We start from the raw sequence: 20,302 nt of genomic DNA on the forward strand, positions 1-20,302 counted from the left end.
AAATGGACTGCGCAGGTCAGCGCGAGAGCCTCGAAGGCCTCACCGATTGGACGACTTCGTCACGTGGCTTTCTTGATGGATGAGTCCAACTATGAGGGGAGGGGTGTTGTATCCTGGAATGGCTACCTTGTAACGCTGTAAATAGTTTGTTCCTCTTTTCCAGCGCTGTCTGAGCCCAAGCAGGAAGTCGCTCCTGATTGGCTCAGACGCGGCCGGCTCTCGCTTTGGCGGGAACCGCAAAAGTATAAAAGAAGCGGTTTCTCCCTGCAGAGCCAGTCGGTACTCGCTGAACTGTCACTTTACCTTGCTGAGCTGTCACTTGTTCTCTGAGCTGAATAAAAGTACCGATTGCTCAAACCCTGTCTCTGGGTCTACTTCAGTTTTGGTTTTTTAAAAAAAGGAATAAACTCCATGTTTAAATCGTTGTTAAAATTTTACTCATGAGCCATTCTGCACAACCAACCTTGTGTAGGAGACTCCATTACACAGAAAAAGGTTTTTCTAACACATGTTGCTTTGCTAGGGCAGAACAATCATTTCTGTTGTTCTTATCTCTTCACATCAAGGGAGATAAACCAATCTGAGGTTTTGGGGAGAGGATCACAACAAGCAAAAAAGCAACATTTATCCCTAGTAAGGTATATTTTTCCTCCCACCCAATTTTCTTCTTGCAAGAAGCTATAATGGACTAAGCCAGGAATTGAGAGTTGAAGTTCACAAACCACAAGGCTAAAGACCCCTGGGTCAAAGAAATTAAAAATGATATGCACCTTGAAATGGTAGTGTTTGCTCTCCTCCCATGATCTACAAATGACCAAAAGAGATCTTATGGGCAAAGTGCTTATTTTTGCATTGAATTCATGCATTGCATCGACACATAATTTGCACTGCTCAAAAAAATGAAGGGAACACTCAAATAACACATCCTAGATCTGAATGAATGAAATACTCTCATTGAATACTGTATTTCATTTGCACAACAGCGTGTGAAATTGACTGTCAATCAGTGTTGCTTCCTAAGTGGACAATATGATTTCACAGAAGTTTGATTTACTTGAAGTTATATTTTTAAGTGTTCCCTTTATTTTTTTGAGCAGTGTATGAGGTAGCAAAAATACCCCAAAACGCGCCTTATTTTTAGTGCGTTGCAAAACCCAGTCATCTTCTCTGCTCAAGGGAATACAGCCCTGAATACAAACCTTCTAAGAAAACACCCCGAAGCAGGAGCTGTCCTCAGTGTGTGTCCTTACAACTAAATGGATAAACTCCGCCGTTTTACCGACAAGAGAGGCAAGTTTGGGGCTCAATTTGGAACGGTTAGTCGTCTCAGGAGTCAGATCCGCCCCGAGCCCCTCAGCCCTTTCTGCAGTTTTACCAAAATACCTGACGGCCTCCACATCTGTTTTAAGACCGAGAACAATGCCCGTTAGTTGCAAGTTGCACGTGTAAAAGAAAACTTAGCCGTAAGATAACCAGCCTCGTGCAACAGATCTGCTGCATTCAGGTTGGCTATTTACGGAGGCAATAGCCCCTTCGGGCAAAGGGGAGAAACGTCGCCCGCTCTTCTGTGGTACTTAAGCTAAACGAGCTGTCCCTCCATTCCGAAATGGCGGTGCGCCCGCATCGATTCCCCTTCGCGGAGGGGCGATTGGGCCCCTGACCCCGCCACGGAGCCCGAATGAAGAAGGCCCTGCCCGAGGGACGGGCTGGATACTCACCTGCACCCAGCAGAAAGGAAAGGCGTTTCGCGCGCGTTCCCTCCGCAGTTCTGCTGTTCTCCCGCAAGCGAGTCCGGACTCTCCCGCCCGCGCTGTGTTTGCGTAACCAGGAAAGGGAGGGAAAGAAAGAGATGGAAACAAACGCTTCCGTCTCCGCGTTGGCCCGCTGAGGTACCCTTGCCGTGCAGCAGGGAGGAGCGCGGAGTCTCGGTCGCTGGAAACGAGGCAAAAAGCGGGGTCAGCCGGCGAAAACGAAAACCGGCACCGTCGTCCCGTGTTTGCCTCAGCCTTACAAATCTTCACAAACAACCTTTGTCAACACAGTATATGGTTTTCTAAACCAGTGTTTCCCAACCTTGGCCACTTGAAGATATTTGGACTTCAACTCCCAGAATTCCCCAGCCAAATATCTTCAAGTGGCCAAGGTTGGGAAACACTGCTCTAAACCGCGTGGCCCCCTTTAATGTCACGTTGACAGGTTTGTATTTGGTATTTCCCCAAATTAAGGTCAGTTTGGGCAGGCAGTTTTAAACGCGTTTCAGGCACGAGGATTAAATCGCTTTAAAATTATGTTTTTCAAACTTGGTAATTTTTTAAGATGCCTAGACTTCAGTTTCCAGAATTCCCCGTGCTAGGAAATGCTGGCTGGGTTATACCGGGAGTCGAAGGCTTTTTGTTGCCAAAAAACAAAACAAATTAAAACTACTGCTTAAAACACTTTGGCGCCAGTTAAAAATAGAATGATTTTTCTTCACAGTTAAGCGCCAGAACTACATACAGCCACCAGGGTTTGTAAATACAGTACAGTGTTGTGAAAATGCAGGTAATGGTAGATACTCGGCAAAATGAATAATGGTTTGGTTTGTTGCGTGAGCAAATTTGCAGAAGTCTGGGGTAGATGCATTTACTTCCCGGCCGGTTCCACTGGATGGCGAACCGTAACTTGATAAAACAGCTAATTACTAGGTCAGTGTTTCCCAACCTTGGTAACAGGAAGATATTTGGACTTCAACTCCCAGAATTCCCCAGCCAGCGAATGTTGAAGTCCAGATATCTTCCAGTTGACAAGGTTGGGAAACACTGTACTAGGTAACCGAAGATGTTACCTACACTGGTAATGAAGCGTCGGAAAGCAATCAAGTTAAGATGTATATATGTAAAGATCAAGCAAACAGATAGGAATATTATATATTTAGTTATGGATAATATAAAGTTTGATTCTATCCGATGAAAGCTTACAGTATATAAGCTACTGTATATGTGCTATACTATACTATTGCTATTACTATACTGTGTATATATAACATACAAATACACACACATATGCATTACTGTATACTATATACTATAGAATGTATATAGTATAATATAGGGGCTATAATACCCTTGCTTTGTTTTTGTTGAATGTTGTATGTTTATGTGTGTTTAATAAAATTAATTTTAAAAAATCAAGCTGAGAATATCGAAGACTCCACTGTGAAAATATTTCTCGGTGCGTGGTGGGATCGCGTGCCTCACTGCAGGTACCTATTCTGCACCTGCATGCCTATTCTGCACTGGGCTAAGGATTATTTGCACGAATGAGTAAACCTGGATTGCGCAATAGAAGAATGTAGAAAATGGCCTGTTACAGCGACAACCCCCCCTCCCCGCTCCCCCGTATTTGGAGGCGCGTAGCAAATCGCTCGTTATCGAAACGGCAACCAAGAGCAGAGTCGGCGAAAGGCTTCGAAATGACACTTGGCGCAGGATTCTCCAACCTTGGCAACTTTAAGGCTTGGGGACTTCAATTCCCAGAGTTCCTCAGGCAGCTGAGGAATTCTGGGAGTTGAAGTCTACAACTCTTAAAAACTTGCCAAGGATGAAGACCCCTGCGCTAGTGGGAGCCTTTTTTTTTTGGAGAAGCAAAACCCGGGTAGCGCTAAGATGGATGTCCCTCTCAACCAAAGGAAATCAAGAAAAGAAGGCGGTGCTTACTCGTTGCTCTTATGCGATTGGTTCTGCCTTGCTTGGCCGGCGCACGTGGCTGGGGTTCCGGCCCCGCTGTCATTCAGGAGCTTTCCCTCCCCCCCCACTCCTCCCCGCCCGCAAACAGCCAGTGAGGCCTCGGCTGCCTCAGAGGAGAGTCGCGCGGAGCTGGCTTCTCTGGTTGGTGTCTGGAGCGGAGAGAAAGAGGCGGGGACGCTCCCCCTTGGCGCCTCTCGGGCATGAGCAGCGCCGTCGTCTTCTGCGCGCCCGCGGACTTAAGCCGGAGGTTGGGGAAAAGATCCCCTTCCACGGGGGAGCCGAGACTTTCCCAAGAGGGCCCCGGCGCGGGAGATGTGCTGCTTCCCGGCGGCTCCTAGAGCAGCATGTTCCCCGATACTGGCGCTAACACCTCCTCGGGCCGGGGCAGCGGGCAGGTGGAATCCGCGGGCGCCGCTGCCGTCGGCTCCGCCACCACCGGAGCCCCAAGAAGTCCCGGACGCGGGGAGTCCTGCAAGAAGAGTAGCAGTGTCCCAGCCGCGGCCGAAGGCGACGGCGAAGAGGACGAAGAAGAGGCGGCGGCGGCGGCAGCGGAGGCGGCGGCTCCTGTCCTGTGGACTCGCTCCATCCTGGCCACCGGACTGGGGATGGTGGGCTTGGCCGTCTTCCTCTTCCATCTGGGGCAGCAGAAGCCGCCGCCGCCGCTGCCGGAGAAGGAGGAGGAGGTCGGCGGCCAGCTGTACGTGGCCTGGTTCCTGCTCCGGCTTGTCTTGTACCTGGTTTGTGCTGCCGGCGCCTTCTTGCTCGGGTTCTTGCTGGCTCTGGGGAGCCGAAATCGCCACCGCCTCCGACCCCCGCCGGCTTTCCTCGCCGCTTGGAAGCGCCGTTACCCGGGAAGAGCGAGCGCGGCGGCGTTGTGGCAAGCTGCCGGGGTAAGCAATCGCTTTCCCTTGACCTCGGTTGCTTCTCCCCCCCTGTATCTAACACCACTCTCTCTCTCTCTCTCTCTCACCCACACACATACACACCCACACACCACACAGAGCTGGTGGGATCTAACACATACAGAGAGAGAGCGAGAGAGCGAGCTGGTGGGATCCAATACACAAACACACGCTTTCTCTCTCTCTCTCTCTCTCACACACACACACACCATACAGAGCTGCTGGGATCTAAGACACACATACACAGAGAGAGAGAGAAAGAGAGAGAGAGAGAGATGATGGATCTAATTCACACACACTCTCTCACAAGCACACACACCACACAGAGCTGGTGGGATCTAATATACCCCCCTCTCTCTCACACACACACCACACAGAGCTAGTGGGATCTAACACACATACACACACACACCCTCTCTCTCACACAAACACCACACAGAGCTGGTGGGATCTTACAGACACACACACACACACACACTCACACAGCTGGTGGGATCTAATACACACACACACCACACACTATAGAAAAGGGGCTGAGTTTAAGCCCTCATTTTGGACTTAAATCTGAAACAAGGGGCTGTGACAATTGAGACCACCCATCTGCTTACCTGTCCTGAGCATTGGGAGATTAGAGGCCTTCAGATATTCTGGGCTTGCAGTAAATCACTGTTGCCTGAAACAGATTAGAGCTACTTATTGCAGGGCTGTCCAACCTTGGTAATTTGAAGAAGGGTGGACTTCAACTCCCAAAAGTTCCTCAAAGCTGGCTGAGGAATTCTGGGAGTTGAAGTCCACGAGTCTTCAAGTTGCCAAGGTTGGAGACCCCTTGCTCTATTGTACCTGTTACAGAGGGCCGAGGGAAAACAACGGTGAGAGGGATACAAGTGCGAATTTCATATTCCCTCTCTTCAATGTTACTGTAGAAAAATTGAGCTTCCTGACACTTTGGTGTGATTGGGAAGCCAGTGCAGCACAGGGTTTGGTTTTGTTTTTGCAGTACAGTTCTGCAAGGTAAGTAAACCTTACTTGGGGACCACAATTGAAATGGCAATTCGGTTGTTGAATAAAGCAGTTGCTAAATGAAGCTGCAACTGTAATAGTTGTCATAACCGAATGGTTACTAAACGAGGCAGTTGCTAAAGGAGGGCTACTTGCAGGATTAGGTCCCACAGAGTTGGCCTTCTCCAGGCCCCCTTCAACTAGACAATGTCGTTTGGCGGGACCTAGGGGAAGAGCCTTGTCTGTGTGGGCTCTGGCCCTCTGGAATCAGCTCCCCCCAGAGATTCGCACTGTCCCCACTCTCCTCGCCTTCTATAAAAGTTTAAAGATGTATCTGTGCTGCCAGGCTTGGGGCCATTAGACCCTAGCACGTAGGCTGACAAGTGTAGTACAGTATGTCTTGCTGGGTGAATGGAAATGAATGATTTTAAGTGTTATTAGAGTTTTAAAAGTTTTTTAGCGATATTAATTGAATTTTTCTAGATATCTACATTGTACAGTATATTGTTTGATATGCTGTGAGGATATAAATCCAATTAATAATAATAATAAAAATAATAATAATAATAATAATAATAATAATAATAATAATTGTGGGTCACTTTGCTAGCATGACAAGCATATTTGACTACTTCTGGGTCATAAATAAAAACAAACACTGCAAACCCACTGAAAAACCTTGAGATTGCAATTCAAGAATTGCATACCTTTAACTTAAAAGAGAGATTCTGTGTGCCTGGAGCCTCTACGTGACAGCTAACATATAAACTTTCAGAACTCTTTGAATTGTTTTAGCTCTTCAATCTGGAACAAAAAATGTCAAAAGAAACAATGGAATAATAACTTTAGCACATAGACAAACTACACGTGGGCATATTTTTTCATGAACATTCCTTCAAGGTGGTGCGTAGGCTGCTATGGGCATTCTGAATTTTTTGGGCAATAAAGTTCTGTTTATCTTTCAATTTCTATAGCATTTTTGCAGAAATCCATGAGCACCCTAGAATATTGAAACAGTTCATAACAGTTGAAAAGGTTTTTAAAATCCCTTTAAAGTGTTGTAGGAGAAGCAAAACATTCCACCCTAGTTCAAGGTCCAAGTGATTGGGACACAGGGGTCGCCTAAGACAGTGACCGTGAACCTTTTCCCCCTAGTGTGCCGAAAGAGCATGTGCATGCGCTATCACGCATGCACGAGTATCCACACCCATAATTCAATGCCTGGTCGAAAAAAGCTTCCCCCACCCCTTGGAGGCCTTCTGGAGGATGGAAACAGCCTCTTTCCCAACTTCTGGTGGGCCCAATAGGCTCATGTTTTACCATCTTGAGGCTCCAAAGCAGTGGTTCTCAACCTTTCTAATGCCACGACCCCTTAATACAGTTCCTCATCTTGTGGTGACCCCCAAGTATAAGTTTAGCACCAATTCTTCCAACAGATCTTTAAGCTGATTGGCAAGAAGTCAGAGGGACCCCCCCCTGTAAATGCCTGATTGGTTGGATTGTAAAAATATGTTCCGAAGTGCCAGAATAGAAGCTTTAGTTGCTAACACCAATGAAAAATTGTCTTTTCCCATGGTCTTAGGCGACCCCTGTGAAATGATTGTTCGATCCCCAAAGGGATCCCGACTCCCAGCTTGAGAACCACTGCTCCAAAGGCTTCCCTGGAGCCGGGGGAGGGTTAAAAACGCCCTCCCCATCCCTCCAAAGCCCTCTGGGAGGCAAAAATGCCCTCCCGGAGTCTCTGTGTGAGCCAAAAATCAGCTGGCCAGCACACACATTTACGTTGGAGCTGAGCTAGGGCAACGGCTTGCGTGCCAGCAGATATGGCTCCGTGTGCCATCTGTGGCACCTGTGCCATAGGTTCGCCATCGCTGGCCTAACACCATGGGAGAAGTCTTATGCTTGGGGGTCAACACAACATGAGGAACTGTATTAAGGGATCGCGACATTAGAAAGGTTAAGAACCACCGGCCTAAGGGAAAGAATATGTTTAAAGTTTGTTTGAATGAGACAGGTAGGGGGTTAATATACACATTTGCAGGTATGCTATGGCAGAGTTTAGGACTGCCATAGAGATTTTCTTGGTTAAATGTGCTTTTATTTAATTATTTTAAGCTAACATCTCTTATGAATCCCAAATTTTAAAACTATTGAATCAACAATTCTATATTGAAACAAATGTAAGGTGTTTACTTAGAAATAGGTTTAGAATTTGGATCCTTCTAGTTCTAAAATGCAAGTAAAATTAATTTGAGAATATTTATGTAGTAAAGTCAACTTGTTTTGGACACACAGGATACTATGGTATAAATGAAATGAAAATGTTTATCACTTATTGAAAAAAAGAGCCACTGGGGTATTTATTTTATTTTATTTATTTATTTTATTTATTTATTTATTTTGTCAAAACATGTACAAGGTAGCAGGTATTGATATCAACATATAAACAAAAGCAAAGTAGGTATAGGTAAATTTGGACAATAGGACAATAAGACAGGGATGGTAGGCACGATGGTGCGCTTAGGGTATATATGCTTCTTATAGACCTCTTAGGAATGGGGTGAAGTTGACTATAGAAGTTTGAGGTTAAAGTTTTTGGGGTTTGGGGAAGAAACCACAGAGTCAGGTAGTGCGTTCCAGGCATTGATCACTCTGTTGCTGAAGTCGTATTTTCTGCAGTCGAGTTTCAAGCGGTTTACATTGAGTTTGAATCCATTGTGTGCAATAGATTTAATTATATGGCAATTAAAGTGTTGGATTTTGATTAAGGAAGCCAAGGTTCAGTTCTCTTTTAGTCATTAAGTTAGCTGACTGGCTACTTTTATTTCCCACAGAGAAGTAGAGCTAGCAAGGTAGCACTTGTGGGATAATACAAAGAGAAAGATTTGAAGACAGCTATGTCTACATACATGCTCTCCTATATCTCCTATACAGTACCTTTCTTCTATTCCTATATCTCTTCTTCTATTCTTTCATTGATATGTTCTATTACTATATCTTCTATTCTTTCTTAGATATATTTTACTATGAGTATCTCCTCTATAACCGTCATCTTGTATTTTACTGTCTATATATATATATACCCACTAAAACCCTCATTGTGTATTGGACTAACTAACTAACTAAATAAATAAATAAATAAATAAATAAATAAATTTTAGACAGAGGCCTGCTGGTTTGAAAGAAGGGTCAAAGAGGCCATCTAGGTCAAAATTGAATAGCCCTCTCTCAATAGAGAAGGAGGGATATGACATCTATCTCCATTCTATAACATGGTCCTTATAACAGTTCCAAGAAGGCTCCACACCAATGGTGAAAAGCTATTGGTTCGGCCCAGTGCAGGGGTACCAGTAGCCGTGGGCGACCAATGGTTTGGAGGACCAGTAACAGTGGCAGCGCATGACTTCGCCCTCCCATTCGGACGTCACCATTTTCTTTTTTAAAAACTCTCTGTGCATGCATAAAGCATTCTGCACATTCACAGAGGGTGAAAAAGTGTGCGCAAGAGTGGAGCGTGGGTGAAAAAATGTGAAGCATGCTGTTCTGAACCGATAGGGAAAGGAAGTAGATTTCATCTCTGCTCCACACCCATTTGGATTACTTGGGTGACCGAGTAATCATCAGTTAAATGCTGTTACTTTCTTTATGCCCCTTGATGTGTAAACTTTTTAAAAATGGTTTTGATTACATGTAGTACTCTAGATTGAACATGGTTTTCTTGAGTGCTAAAAGTTCGTAAATTTTATATAAAAATTATATCTGAAGAAAGCTGCAGATATCAAAGGTAAAATCTTCTTAATGAATCTGATTCTATATCAATTAGAATCTCAATTTGAAAAGCAACTTTTGTGTGTTGTATATATGCACATATTTATTATCTTACATGGGGGAATTGAGATCCTCTTTCCCCCTAGGCCTTTACAATTCTATGCATGGTATGTATGTATGTATGTTTGGTTTTTATATTAATTGATTTTTAATCATCAATACCAAATTACTATTGTACACTGTTTTATTGTCGCTGTTAGCCGCCCCGAGTCTCTGGAGAGGGGCGGCATACAAATCCAATAAATAAATAAATAAATAATAAATATTTCTAACTGCAATTAATAGTTATGTGCATTTATTAGATGAGTATCAATATTATGAGTGCTAATGTATTAATCAGTGCACAATGTGCTTTTTGTATGTTTGCCATGTATATGTTAAGTTATAGAATATAGTTTGCTACAGATAATTGTCAATATGACTATCTTGCTTATTGGTTTGTTGTTTTTGCGCCTTGAATGGATAATTTTTATGATATCAGATGTGTTGACCATAATTAGCAGACTTCATATCTATTATTAATGTAATGTCTATACTTGGAGGTGATGTTTTCTAAAAGTGAGTGCTGTTATTCTCAAAATTTAAAAATACATTGCTACTAATACAGCCTCATCGGAAATCAACGTTTTGAAGATCCTTCTAATATATTCCACCTGCTTCTTGTGGAACAATATTGCATATAAGTCCACAGGAGCTTCAAACCAGCAACATATTGTGGTTGCTAGCCAGAAGTCTTGAATCTTTAGCAGTTGTTGTTTTTGTGTGAAAGATTATTCATTATTCTCAGCAATTCTTTTATTGATTTGTGTATTTACATAATTAATTGGGTCTTAGTAATACAAACACTTTCTTAAGTGAGACTTACCGTAGTTTGCTGATAATTCTTATCTTTGGATAATGACCCAACATTCCTTTCACCTTCTTGATTTCAAGAATGAAGGTTTCTTGAAGGTTTCAATAGTTCCTTGTAGAAACCATTCAGATAGGATAGAGGGGCAATTGACTGCCTAAAGATTTCTAACCTTGGACTGACAGCTTCAGATCTGATAATGCAGCTCAGCTATGAAAAAAAATCATACTTTTGCATAGTTCTCACTTTTTGGGTGCCCCTTTATAATACTTGCTTGCAGTTTTAATATTCTTTTAGATTCACTTTTTTCACAAAATATTCTGCCTATTTTTATGTAATTGTCTACTTTTATCATGTCAAGATTTTTTTGTATGTTCTTGGGGAAACATTTAAAATGTTCATGAGTGCTTTGAAAACAAACTAGTATTTTAAATCATTAATCTGCAGGCTTGAGCAATGTGTAGAGGGGAAAGGACCACACTGATAAGTAAATTTAAAAAAAATCTTCCCCATTAGCAGCAAAAGAATTGCCTGGCTCACTTAATCAGCTGTTCTGTGGCCAGTGAAGCATTAGTAGTGCTGGACAAAGTAGTGGAGAGACTTGGGGCACTCAGCAGCACATCTTTTGGGTTGGTGGTCCCATAGATATTTAGTAAGTTATAGATGTTACAGTAATAAGTAAGAATAAGAGAGAACCTATGTATCCTATGTCTTTCAGTTAAAAAATATTGATACAGTATTTGCCTTTTTGGGTTATGTATAGGAGTATACAGTACTTTATTTTCAAACATTGTTTTAAAAGTATTGTAGTAGATTACCACATTTTATTTACAATTTATATTTCATATAGACACTTTAGGAAAGAAAGATACAAAAGTTAGGATATAAATACCGGTAACTGATTTTTTAAAAAAATGTTCATATAATCTATTGAATGAGTTTTTAAAAAGCAAATTCAGATATGGTAAAAATGTCGATATTAGCTTGGAAGGAAATTCCTTTATTTATAAGGAAATTCCTTATTATTATTTAATTAGCCTAACTTGTTCTTAATAATTTGTACATTATATCAGTCTTCCAATTAGTGTTTGATGCATTAGTCAATTCTTGTTCTATGCAGTATTCAACCATGTCTATTATTATAGGTGCTTTTTTTCCCTGGCTTTTAGAACCTCATATCTGGAAATGTACAAGAACCAGCCCAGCCAAGGAGAGTGGTAATTTCTCATAACATGGACAAAGCTCTTAAAGAAGGTAGGAGTCTCCTAAGATCCTTTTAAAATATCTCATACTCTTATTGTTCTCCTTGCTCAAATTTGAACCATTCAGCATCAATTTTCAACATCTTTTATTTTCATCATAAATAGTTAAAACCTCTGTTTACCAGATTTCAATATTATAGACTCAAATCTGAATTTCTATTCCAAATTTGCTTAATAACAATATGGAAAAGATGCAATTGCATTATTTGCATCGATTTATGTCATTTGTATATTGAAATAATGACACAACTGAGATTTTGCTATTTGATTTCTGTCCAAATCTATCTTCTGCTGGTAAATATGATTTGGCATAAATTGAATATACAAAGTTCCCTCAAGTATACTTAAAATTTATATTATAACTCTACCAATTGGAATATATATACTGTATTTTCTGGAGCATAAGACGCACTGAAGTATAAGGCACAGCTTAGTTTTTGAGGAGGAAAATAGGGAAAAGAATATGCTTACCAGGTATCCATCTGGTTAGTGTCCTTAGCCAGCACATTATTTTATCCCCTGGTTAGGGCTTAAAAAAAACTTTATTCCGAGAGAGTAACAATGAAAAAGATTGCAAGCCAGTAAGAGCTGGGAACATCATTAGCATCTGGACAGAAACATTCAGAGCAAATAAAGCAATGGAAAAAACACTGCAAAGACTTAGGGCTTGGAAAACATTCTTCGCAGAGAGTAACAATGGAAGAGCTTGCAAGTGGTAAGAGCTGGGAACATGGTTAGCACCTGGTTAGGTTTGGAAAGAAACATTCGGAGCAAGTCAAGAATGAAAAAAACCCTACAGAGAGAACATTCTTCACAGAGAGAAACAATGAATGAGCCGGCAAGGTAAGAGCTGGGAAGATTGTTAGCAGCTAGTTAGGGCTGGGGGGGGGGGGGGGGGGAAGCCATATTCAGAATATAAGACGCACCTGTCAGCCTCTTTTAGGGAGGGAAATGTTGCGTCTTATGCTCTGAAAAATACAGTAATTTTTTTTCTACAGGTTAGGAAAAAAAGTATCTAGAGTGGAGCTGAGATAGTGCAATGTCTCTTGTGCCCTCAGATAAGGCTCCACGTGCCAAAATCGGCATCATGGTTATATATTATGGCTAGTGTTTTTCATTTAATATTTTTGATTGGTCTCATTAGTTTTTCCAAGAAATCATACCCCAAGTATCTAAATTTGCCCTGTATAATATGTAGTATCTATGGGAGTCTGTGCCAAATTTGGGAGTTACTAGATCAGTGATGGCACGCAGAGTCATATCTGCTGACACACGAGCCGTTGCCCTAGCTCAGCTCCAGCGTGCATGTGTGTGCTGACCAGCTGATTTTTGGCTCACACAGAGGCTCTGGGAGGGCATTTTTGGCTTCCAGAGAGCCTCCAGGGGGATGGAGGAATGTGTTTTTACCCTGCCCCAGAGAAGCCTTTGGAGCGTGGGAAGGGTGAAATATGAATCTACTGGGCCCACCAGAAATTGAGAAACAGGTAGTTTCCGGCCTCCAGAGGGCCTCCAGGGGGCCTCCAGAGGGCCTCCAGAGGGCCAGGGGGTGTAGGAAACTGTTTTCGCCCTCGCCAGGCATTGAATGATGGGTATAGGCATTCGTGCATGCACGATAGTGCACACCTACGCTCTTTCAGCACCCCGGGGAAAAAAGTTTCACCATCACTGTACTAGATAATTTTCTGGACAGTACCATTCAAGTATTTGGCAGCTGAAGATGTGAAGGGTAGCTATTATCAGAATATTTTTTAGTGTGTTTTCTTATTGTCTATTCTGCTGGCTTCTATTATAAGATTCAAATTGACAAAGCTGATAATTCTATACTGCTGAAGTCAGTTCCTGTGACTAAATGAGAGTGGATTGTGCCACGATCCATTTTAGTCTGGCATTTATTTTCTCACAGTAGCTAATTCGATATTTCTGGAGTGATTATAGGGATGAATTAGATATACTGTATATACTCGAGTATAAGCCGAGTTTTTTAGCCCAAAAAATGGGCTGAAAAACACAGCCTCGGCTTATACTCGGGTCATTGACAAAGTCACCACACGAGGGCGCCATTGCTTGAGCCAGAGCGAGGAGGCACCAGCTTTTGTCCCCTCTCGCACGCTGTAGTTCCTCTCCCTAGCTCAAGCAAATGAGGCAGCCATTTGCTACAACCGAGAGGGGAAAAAAGCAATGGTGAGTAACTATTCCTTGCTCTCTTTGCATTGCCCTTAGTCGGATTAAAAAGGCCCCCTGCTGTCAGATTCGCCTCCCCCTCCTTTGAAAGGATTTAAACTGTTTAAAAAATGGTATTTTGTGGTAGTTGCTGTCCTTGCTTGGATAGGATCTAATAATGTGTTATGAGGCAGAGCTAGACAGGAATTCTTTTTCTATCTGTCTATCTTTCTATCTATCTATTTTTCTATCTATCTATTTTTCTATCTATCTATCTATCTATCTATCTATCTGTATCTATTTCTTTCTATCTATCTATCTATCTATCTATTTTTCTATCTGTCTGTCTATCTATATTTCTATCTATATCTATCTGTCTATCTATCTATCTATCTATCTATCTATTTTTCTATCTAACTATTTTTCTATCTATCTATCTATCTATCTATCTATCTATCTATCTGTATCTATTTCTATCTATCTATCTATCTATCTATCTATCTATCTATCTATCTATCTATCTATTTTTCTATCTGTCTGTCTGTCTGTCTATCTATCTTTCTATCTATATCTATCTATCTATCTATCTATCTATCTGTATCTATTTCTATCTATTATCTATCTATCTATCTATCTATCTATCTATCTATCTATCTATCTATCTATCTATCTATCTATCTATCTATTTGGTTTTCTATGCTGATAACCTCACAGCAGCTAATGCTGAAGCTCTTCTTTGGATACACTTATTTATTTATTTGTTTGTTTGTTTGTTTGTTTGTTTATTTAATTGGATTTGTATGCAATCCCTCTCCAAGGACTCAGGGTGGCTCACAGCATATATAAAAACAGAACAATAATGTAAATCCAATTAATGATGAGAAGGAATCCAGTTTTGAAGGATTTTAACTCTTAGGTTTTAGCTTTGTTCCTGATCGAGCTACTTTTTTTACTTTTTAATTTATTGTTAATATTGTTAATTTGTTTACCCTCTTTTAAATTTACAGAGCTAGTTTACTGGTTTTCTTTAAAATAAATATTCTAAAACATGTCTCAATTAATGTAATTTTATTGTTTTCCATTTTTATAAGTTACCAGTAGCCACTGCATTTTCTAACCTCGGCTTATACTCGGGTCAATACGTTTTCCCAGTTTTTGTGGCAAAAATTGGTGCCTCGGCTTATACTCGGGTCGGCTTATACTCGAGTATATATGGTATATCCTCTTTCCAATGATTGTTCCCCTGCAATGATTTGGAAACATGCAACCCCAAGTAGAGATTACATTGAGTTTTAAGACTAACAACCTTGATAGATTGTCATCTTTGAATTTATCCAGTCCTTTCTTAAACCTGTCCAAGTTAGTGGCCATCTGATCATGAAATAATCTATTTCCAGGGTTGATTGGAATTTTTTAAAAAACTTTTTGTGTGTGTGATATCCTTCCGGTCAGCTTCATTAAACATTCCCTGATTTTAAGATTGTGAAAGAAAAAACAGATCATGTAAATACAGAAAAGTCAGATTATATGACCAATAGATTCCAGTGTCCTTATACAGATATAAGGAATAAAAAAGAAGTTTTAATTTAGGAAAACAAGGTTGATATAATAAGCATTACCTACCCTCAAGAGTTTCCTTATCTTATGAAACACATGATTAAAATGAAAGATTTGGAGGAAGCAATTTATTCAGAAAAAAACAGGACCAGCAACAACATACAGTATTTTTCTCTATAAAAGGGGTATCAAACTTGCGGCCTGTGGGCTGGATGTATCATGCACTGGCCACCATCACCCACATTTTAGTGAAATGATAATTGATAATTTTTTCCTAGAACAAAACTTGGTTTTGCTTATGATGCTGTACAACAATGTATTGTTTTGTTCTATGACACCCTTACTCTATGATGATAATCATTGCTGGAATGTTAGATATATTGATTTAGCATTGATCATTTAGAAGAGTTCATGAGTATTTGGTACTGTTCATATGGAACCTTCATGAATATTGAGGGGAAAACCAGGTGTAGGATCTCGCTTTGGTGCAGCCACTCCTTATAAAACCAATTTTGAGATGGTGAGAGGTAAGAGCAACCAGAGTAGAAGACCTTGGTTCCCAGGGAATTATAGAAATAAGGAGTTACAATAGATGGAAAAGCATGGTTATATATTATTTCAATCAACTTAATAAATGGTTGTAAATTTAACAATCAAAATCAATTCATAGTGTAGTACAGAATGTGAGGTAAAGATAGAATGTTACACGAAGTCAACTACTGTATTACAGAAACAGATATTGTCCAAGCCTTATGTTAAATATGCAAAACATGCGTATTCTGTACATGCAATGTAGACATTGATTAGCAAATTGAGAAATAAACTTGTCAGACTGAAGGTACGTGCTGATCATTTTTGATAATTTTTTCCCAGAACAAAACTTGGTTTTGCTTATGATGCTGTACTTTTGACAGATCTACTTTGTTAAAACAGTTTTTTTAAAAACATGGGATAAGTTATTTGGACTTTCTGTTCAGATATCTGGCTGAACAAATCTGCCTATGGTTTTTCTGTATTGATCTCCAGTAATTTTTTTTTTTAAGATTGCATTTCTTATATGCCATTCTTATTCTTATTGGGAAGAAAATGCAAATGTTAAAAAATGAATTTAGCATCCTTTTCAGATATAGTTCCTGGCTCACTTGGCAGAGGCAAGGAGATATTAAATATGTATTCATCCTGATATTTTTTTCTTTCTTGCAGTGTTCGACTATATCTACCGAGATTATATTTTGTCTTGGTATGGAAACCTCAGCAGAGATGAAGGACAGCTGTATCATCTTCTGTCTGAAGACTTCTGGGAAGCTGCCAAGCAGCTGCGGCACAAGCTCAGTCACATTGATGTAGTTAAAGTCATTTGCAATGATGTAGTGAAGGCTGTGCTTAACCATTTCTGTGATCTCAAAGCAGCCAATGCCAGGTAATAATGCATCCCACAAACATGTATCTTTTCTATATTGTGGTTTTTGTTATGGTTTTTGTTATGCATCAGTGGTGACATGTCTTCTTGGCAAGGGTGCTGCAAGCCAGGATCAAACCATTGGGCCTTTTGTCTCAGTATTGTGCTGCTGAGTATGGCTGGTCTGCTCAAGCACAGCATCATCCCAGAGAGACGTATTCTCCTTTACAGTCTTCTGTAAGCATCTGCTCGAAGCTGCTTGGGATGATGTGCTGAGATGATCTTATGTAAAATATCTAGTTTTCTATTACCAGGATTCAAATCCTGGATTTCACTATGGCCAGAGATGTCATTGGGCTTGTTGGTAGAATTTTATAAATTTCAAGAACATATACCATATCTGTACTTAATTATTTTTCCAAATAGACTTCTTGTGTTTGATATCTGAGTTTTTTGCTCTTTATTAAAGCTGGGAAAATGAGCTTAACCAATACTAACTTTTGCCATTAATGCTTACATTTTTAAATCAATAATCGCATTAAGGTAGTTTCAGACATGTGTGCCTGACTCATTCCTTCTTTCCTTTGCAAACAGATTAAAATCTTCAGATATTTTTCCCAGGGTCATTTATATATGAACTTCTGTAATAACATCTTCTGTTGTAATTTTAGATGTCCTTTTTGATTCTGCTGATCATTGCAGCAGTGGGTGGTTGGAGTAGTTGAAAGGATTACTACTACAAAAAGGTGCTCTTTCCTATCCAGGGACACTGTCTACTTTCTCATTAAAGCAGTTTATGGAAAAATTAATTTCCATGTTGTTCGCATCTAATATGGCAAGAGACTGTATAGTAAAAGATGCAGTTATCCCAATTTGAGATGTATTTGTATGGATGTTGTAAGATGACTACATTCTACTAATTGACACTTATTTTTTCTGTACCCCTTTGGGGTACTTCATTTTGGATATGATACTTGCAGATATTTTCCTATTATGAGTTCCCTGCAAAAAAATGTGTATGCTAAACATACCCAGCTTTTTAAAACTATTCCTCAAAATGTTTGGTTTCCCTTCATCATAGTAGCTGTCCTCTGAATTTGCTCCAATTTATCACTATTCTTCTGGAATTGTGGTACCTGAATTGGACACAGTCCTGCAGATGGGGTCTGATCAGGGCAGAATGGTGTGGAGCAATTACTACCTATGGTTTGGACCCTGTCCATGCTCCTATTCCTCAAAATAACATTTCCATTTTTTTTACCAGAATGAATTGCTGAGATTTGGGTCTGTGCTCAGAATCTAGATGAAAAAGATTGGTATTCTCCTCTTCACTCCATCCCCCTCTCCCTTTTCCTCTTCTTCCTCCTGATGTCTAATTAATGTGGCTTAATAATTGAGTAGCTGTCATAAGTTAGTATGATTTAATAATAGTTGGAATATGAAAATTAGCTTCAAGTCGTTCAGTAACCTTGAAACTCAATGGATAGTTGTTTCAATTTGTTGTATTTATATTTTGATGAAAAAATTTCCAGGACATGTACAAAGTTAAAAAAAAAAACCCAATGAAAGCCAATTAATAGGATTAAAAAGCAGCATCACATACAAGAATATGGAGTGAAATTATCGGAGCAGAATACAAAATGATTTAGTCCTGAAATAATAGCAAAATTGGCAGCAGGGTTTATTTTGCTATAATCTACTTAGTAAGGTGGTTCAGGCAGAAAAGTAGGACTATTGTGAAAGAAAGTGGTGTTAACTAATGTGGTGGTACATGCTTTTAGACATTTTGATAATCTTGCATTATCGAGTTTATCTAATTTAAAAAACCTGGCTTGTATTATCTTCTCTGTAAATATCATACTATGGCCAAAACCATTATTCATTTGTTCTAAATAAAAAAAGATTAATTGAGACTGTTCTAAAATTGCAGCTTGTATTATATTCATACATTGTAGAGATTGTTTATCTAGTCTTCTCTGCCTAAAATCCTTCTAGGATGATACAAGTAAATAGATTACTTTCTTCTGATGAAGTCAGCTTTCTTCCGTAATTGAAATATCAGTTGTGGATTAATTCCTACATTAAATTTTAATACTAACTTCTACTAAAAAGATGTACATAATACTGCATTGTTTCCAGAAAGCTAAAATATAATTATTGTATTTTTTGGCATGTAAGATGCACCAGAGTATAAGACCCACCTTAGTTTTGGGAAAAGAAAATTGGGAAAAAAATCTACCTAGCAGGTATTTATCTGGCTAGCATCCTTCGTCTGTTCAACTTCAGCACATTATTATATCCTCTGGTTAGGGCTGAAAAAGCCTTTTTCAGAGGAAGTAGGAATGAAAACAAGCCTGCAAAGACTTAGGACAGGAAAAACCCTTTTTCTAAGGGAATAGGAAGCCGGGAAGATCGTTAGCACCTAGCTAGGGCTGGGAAAAAAAGCTTTGAAAAAGTTACATGCAGGGTATAAGACGCACCCAAATTTTCAGCCTCTTTTAGGGAGGAAAAAGGTGCACTCCCCCAAAATACGGTATTTTATTTATTTATTTATTTATTACTTAGATTTGTATGCCACCCCTCTCCGAAGACTCGGGGTGGCTCACAACACGCGGAAACAAATCATAAATAATCTAAATTTTAAATTTTAAAGATTTAAAAAGACCCCATATACTAACAGACATAGACACAAGCATACCATATATAAATTAAACATGCCCAGGGGAAGATGTTTCAGTTCCCCCATGCCTGACGGCAAAGGTGGGTTTTAAGGAGTTTACGGAAGGCAGGAAGAGTAGGGGCAGTTCTAATCTCCGGGGGGAGTTGGTTCCAGAGGGCCGGTGCCGCCACAGAGAAGGCTCTTCCCCTGGGGCCCGCCAACCAACATTGTTTAGTTGACGGGACCCGGAGAAGGCCCACTCTGTGGGACCTAATCGGTCGCTGGGATTCGTGCGGCAGGAGGCGGTCTCGGAGATATTCTGGTCCAATGCCATGAAGGGCTTTAAAGGTCATAACCAACACTTTGAATTGTGACCGGAAACTGATCGGCAGCCAATGCAGACTGCGGAGTGATGGTGAAACATGGGCATACCTAGGTAAGCCCATGACTGCTCTCGCAGCTGCATTCTGCACGATCTGAAGTTTCTGAACACTTTTCAAAGGTAGCCCCATGTAGAGAGCATTACAGTAGTCGAACCTCGAGGTGATGAGGGCATGAGTGACTGTGAGCAATGAGTCCCGGTCCAGATAGGGCCGCAACTGGTGCACCAGGCAAACCTGGGCAAACGCCCCCCTCGCCACAGCTGAGAGATGTTTTTCTAATGTGAGCTGTGGATTGAGGAGGACGCCCAAGTTGCGGACCCTCTTTGAGGGGGTCAATAATTCCCCCCCCAATCCGCTCCCATTTTTTCCGGTATGAGTTTATTCTTTTTACATGTTCAGTACATGATTCCATGATTTGAACATCCTTAGGTATTCTGAGAAATCATGTGTAAGTTGGGTAATTGCCATTGATATTCTTACAGTTTAAAAAAGTGCAAAGAATTCAAATCCACCTGAGAATTAGATTGAAAAGATGGTTGAAGTACTGTTTGTACTGTACCCTTTGCCTTCCTTTAATA

At 40.5% G+C, this 20,302-nt stretch overlaps 2 protein-coding genes across 3 annotated transcripts in view; one reads left to right on the top strand and one right to left on the bottom strand.

The window, feature by feature from the left end:
- The window catches only part of CFAP97 (cilia and flagella associated protein 97), a 31,819-nt gene extending 29,581 nt beyond the window's left edge, over nt 1–2,238 (bottom strand). The window contains exon 1 of one of the 2 annotated variants that reach the window (XM_070757558.1): nt 1,719–2,238. The gene's annotated coding sequence lies outside the window, so the exon portion shown is untranslated. Of the gene's footprint in view, nt 1–1,199; nt 1,488–1,718 lie in introns of those variants that run through there. The other variant, XM_070757559.1, reaches the window with a different exon arrangement.
- A 1,577-nt stretch (nt 2,239–3,815) lies between these two features.
- SNX25 (sorting nexin 25) overlaps nt 3,816–20,302 on the top strand; it is a 61,422-nt gene continuing 44,935 nt past the window's right edge. The window contains exons 1-3 of the mRNA XM_070757548.1: nt 3,816–4,615; nt 11,474–11,558; nt 16,487–16,703. Of these exons, the coding sequence (XP_070613649.1) occupies nt 4,070–4,615; nt 11,474–11,558; nt 16,487–16,703 (848 nt within the window). The 5' untranslated portion in view covers nt 3,816–4,069. The remainder of the gene's footprint in view (nt 4,616–11,473; nt 11,559–16,486; nt 16,704–20,302) is intronic.

The sequence above is a fragment of the Erythrolamprus reginae genome, chromosome 7 (genome assembly GCF_031021105.1).
Source record: "Erythrolamprus reginae isolate rEryReg1 chromosome 7, rEryReg1.hap1, whole genome shotgun sequence".
Classification (NCBI taxonomy): domain Eukaryota; kingdom Metazoa; phylum Chordata; class Lepidosauria; order Squamata; family Dipsadidae; genus Erythrolamprus; species Erythrolamprus reginae.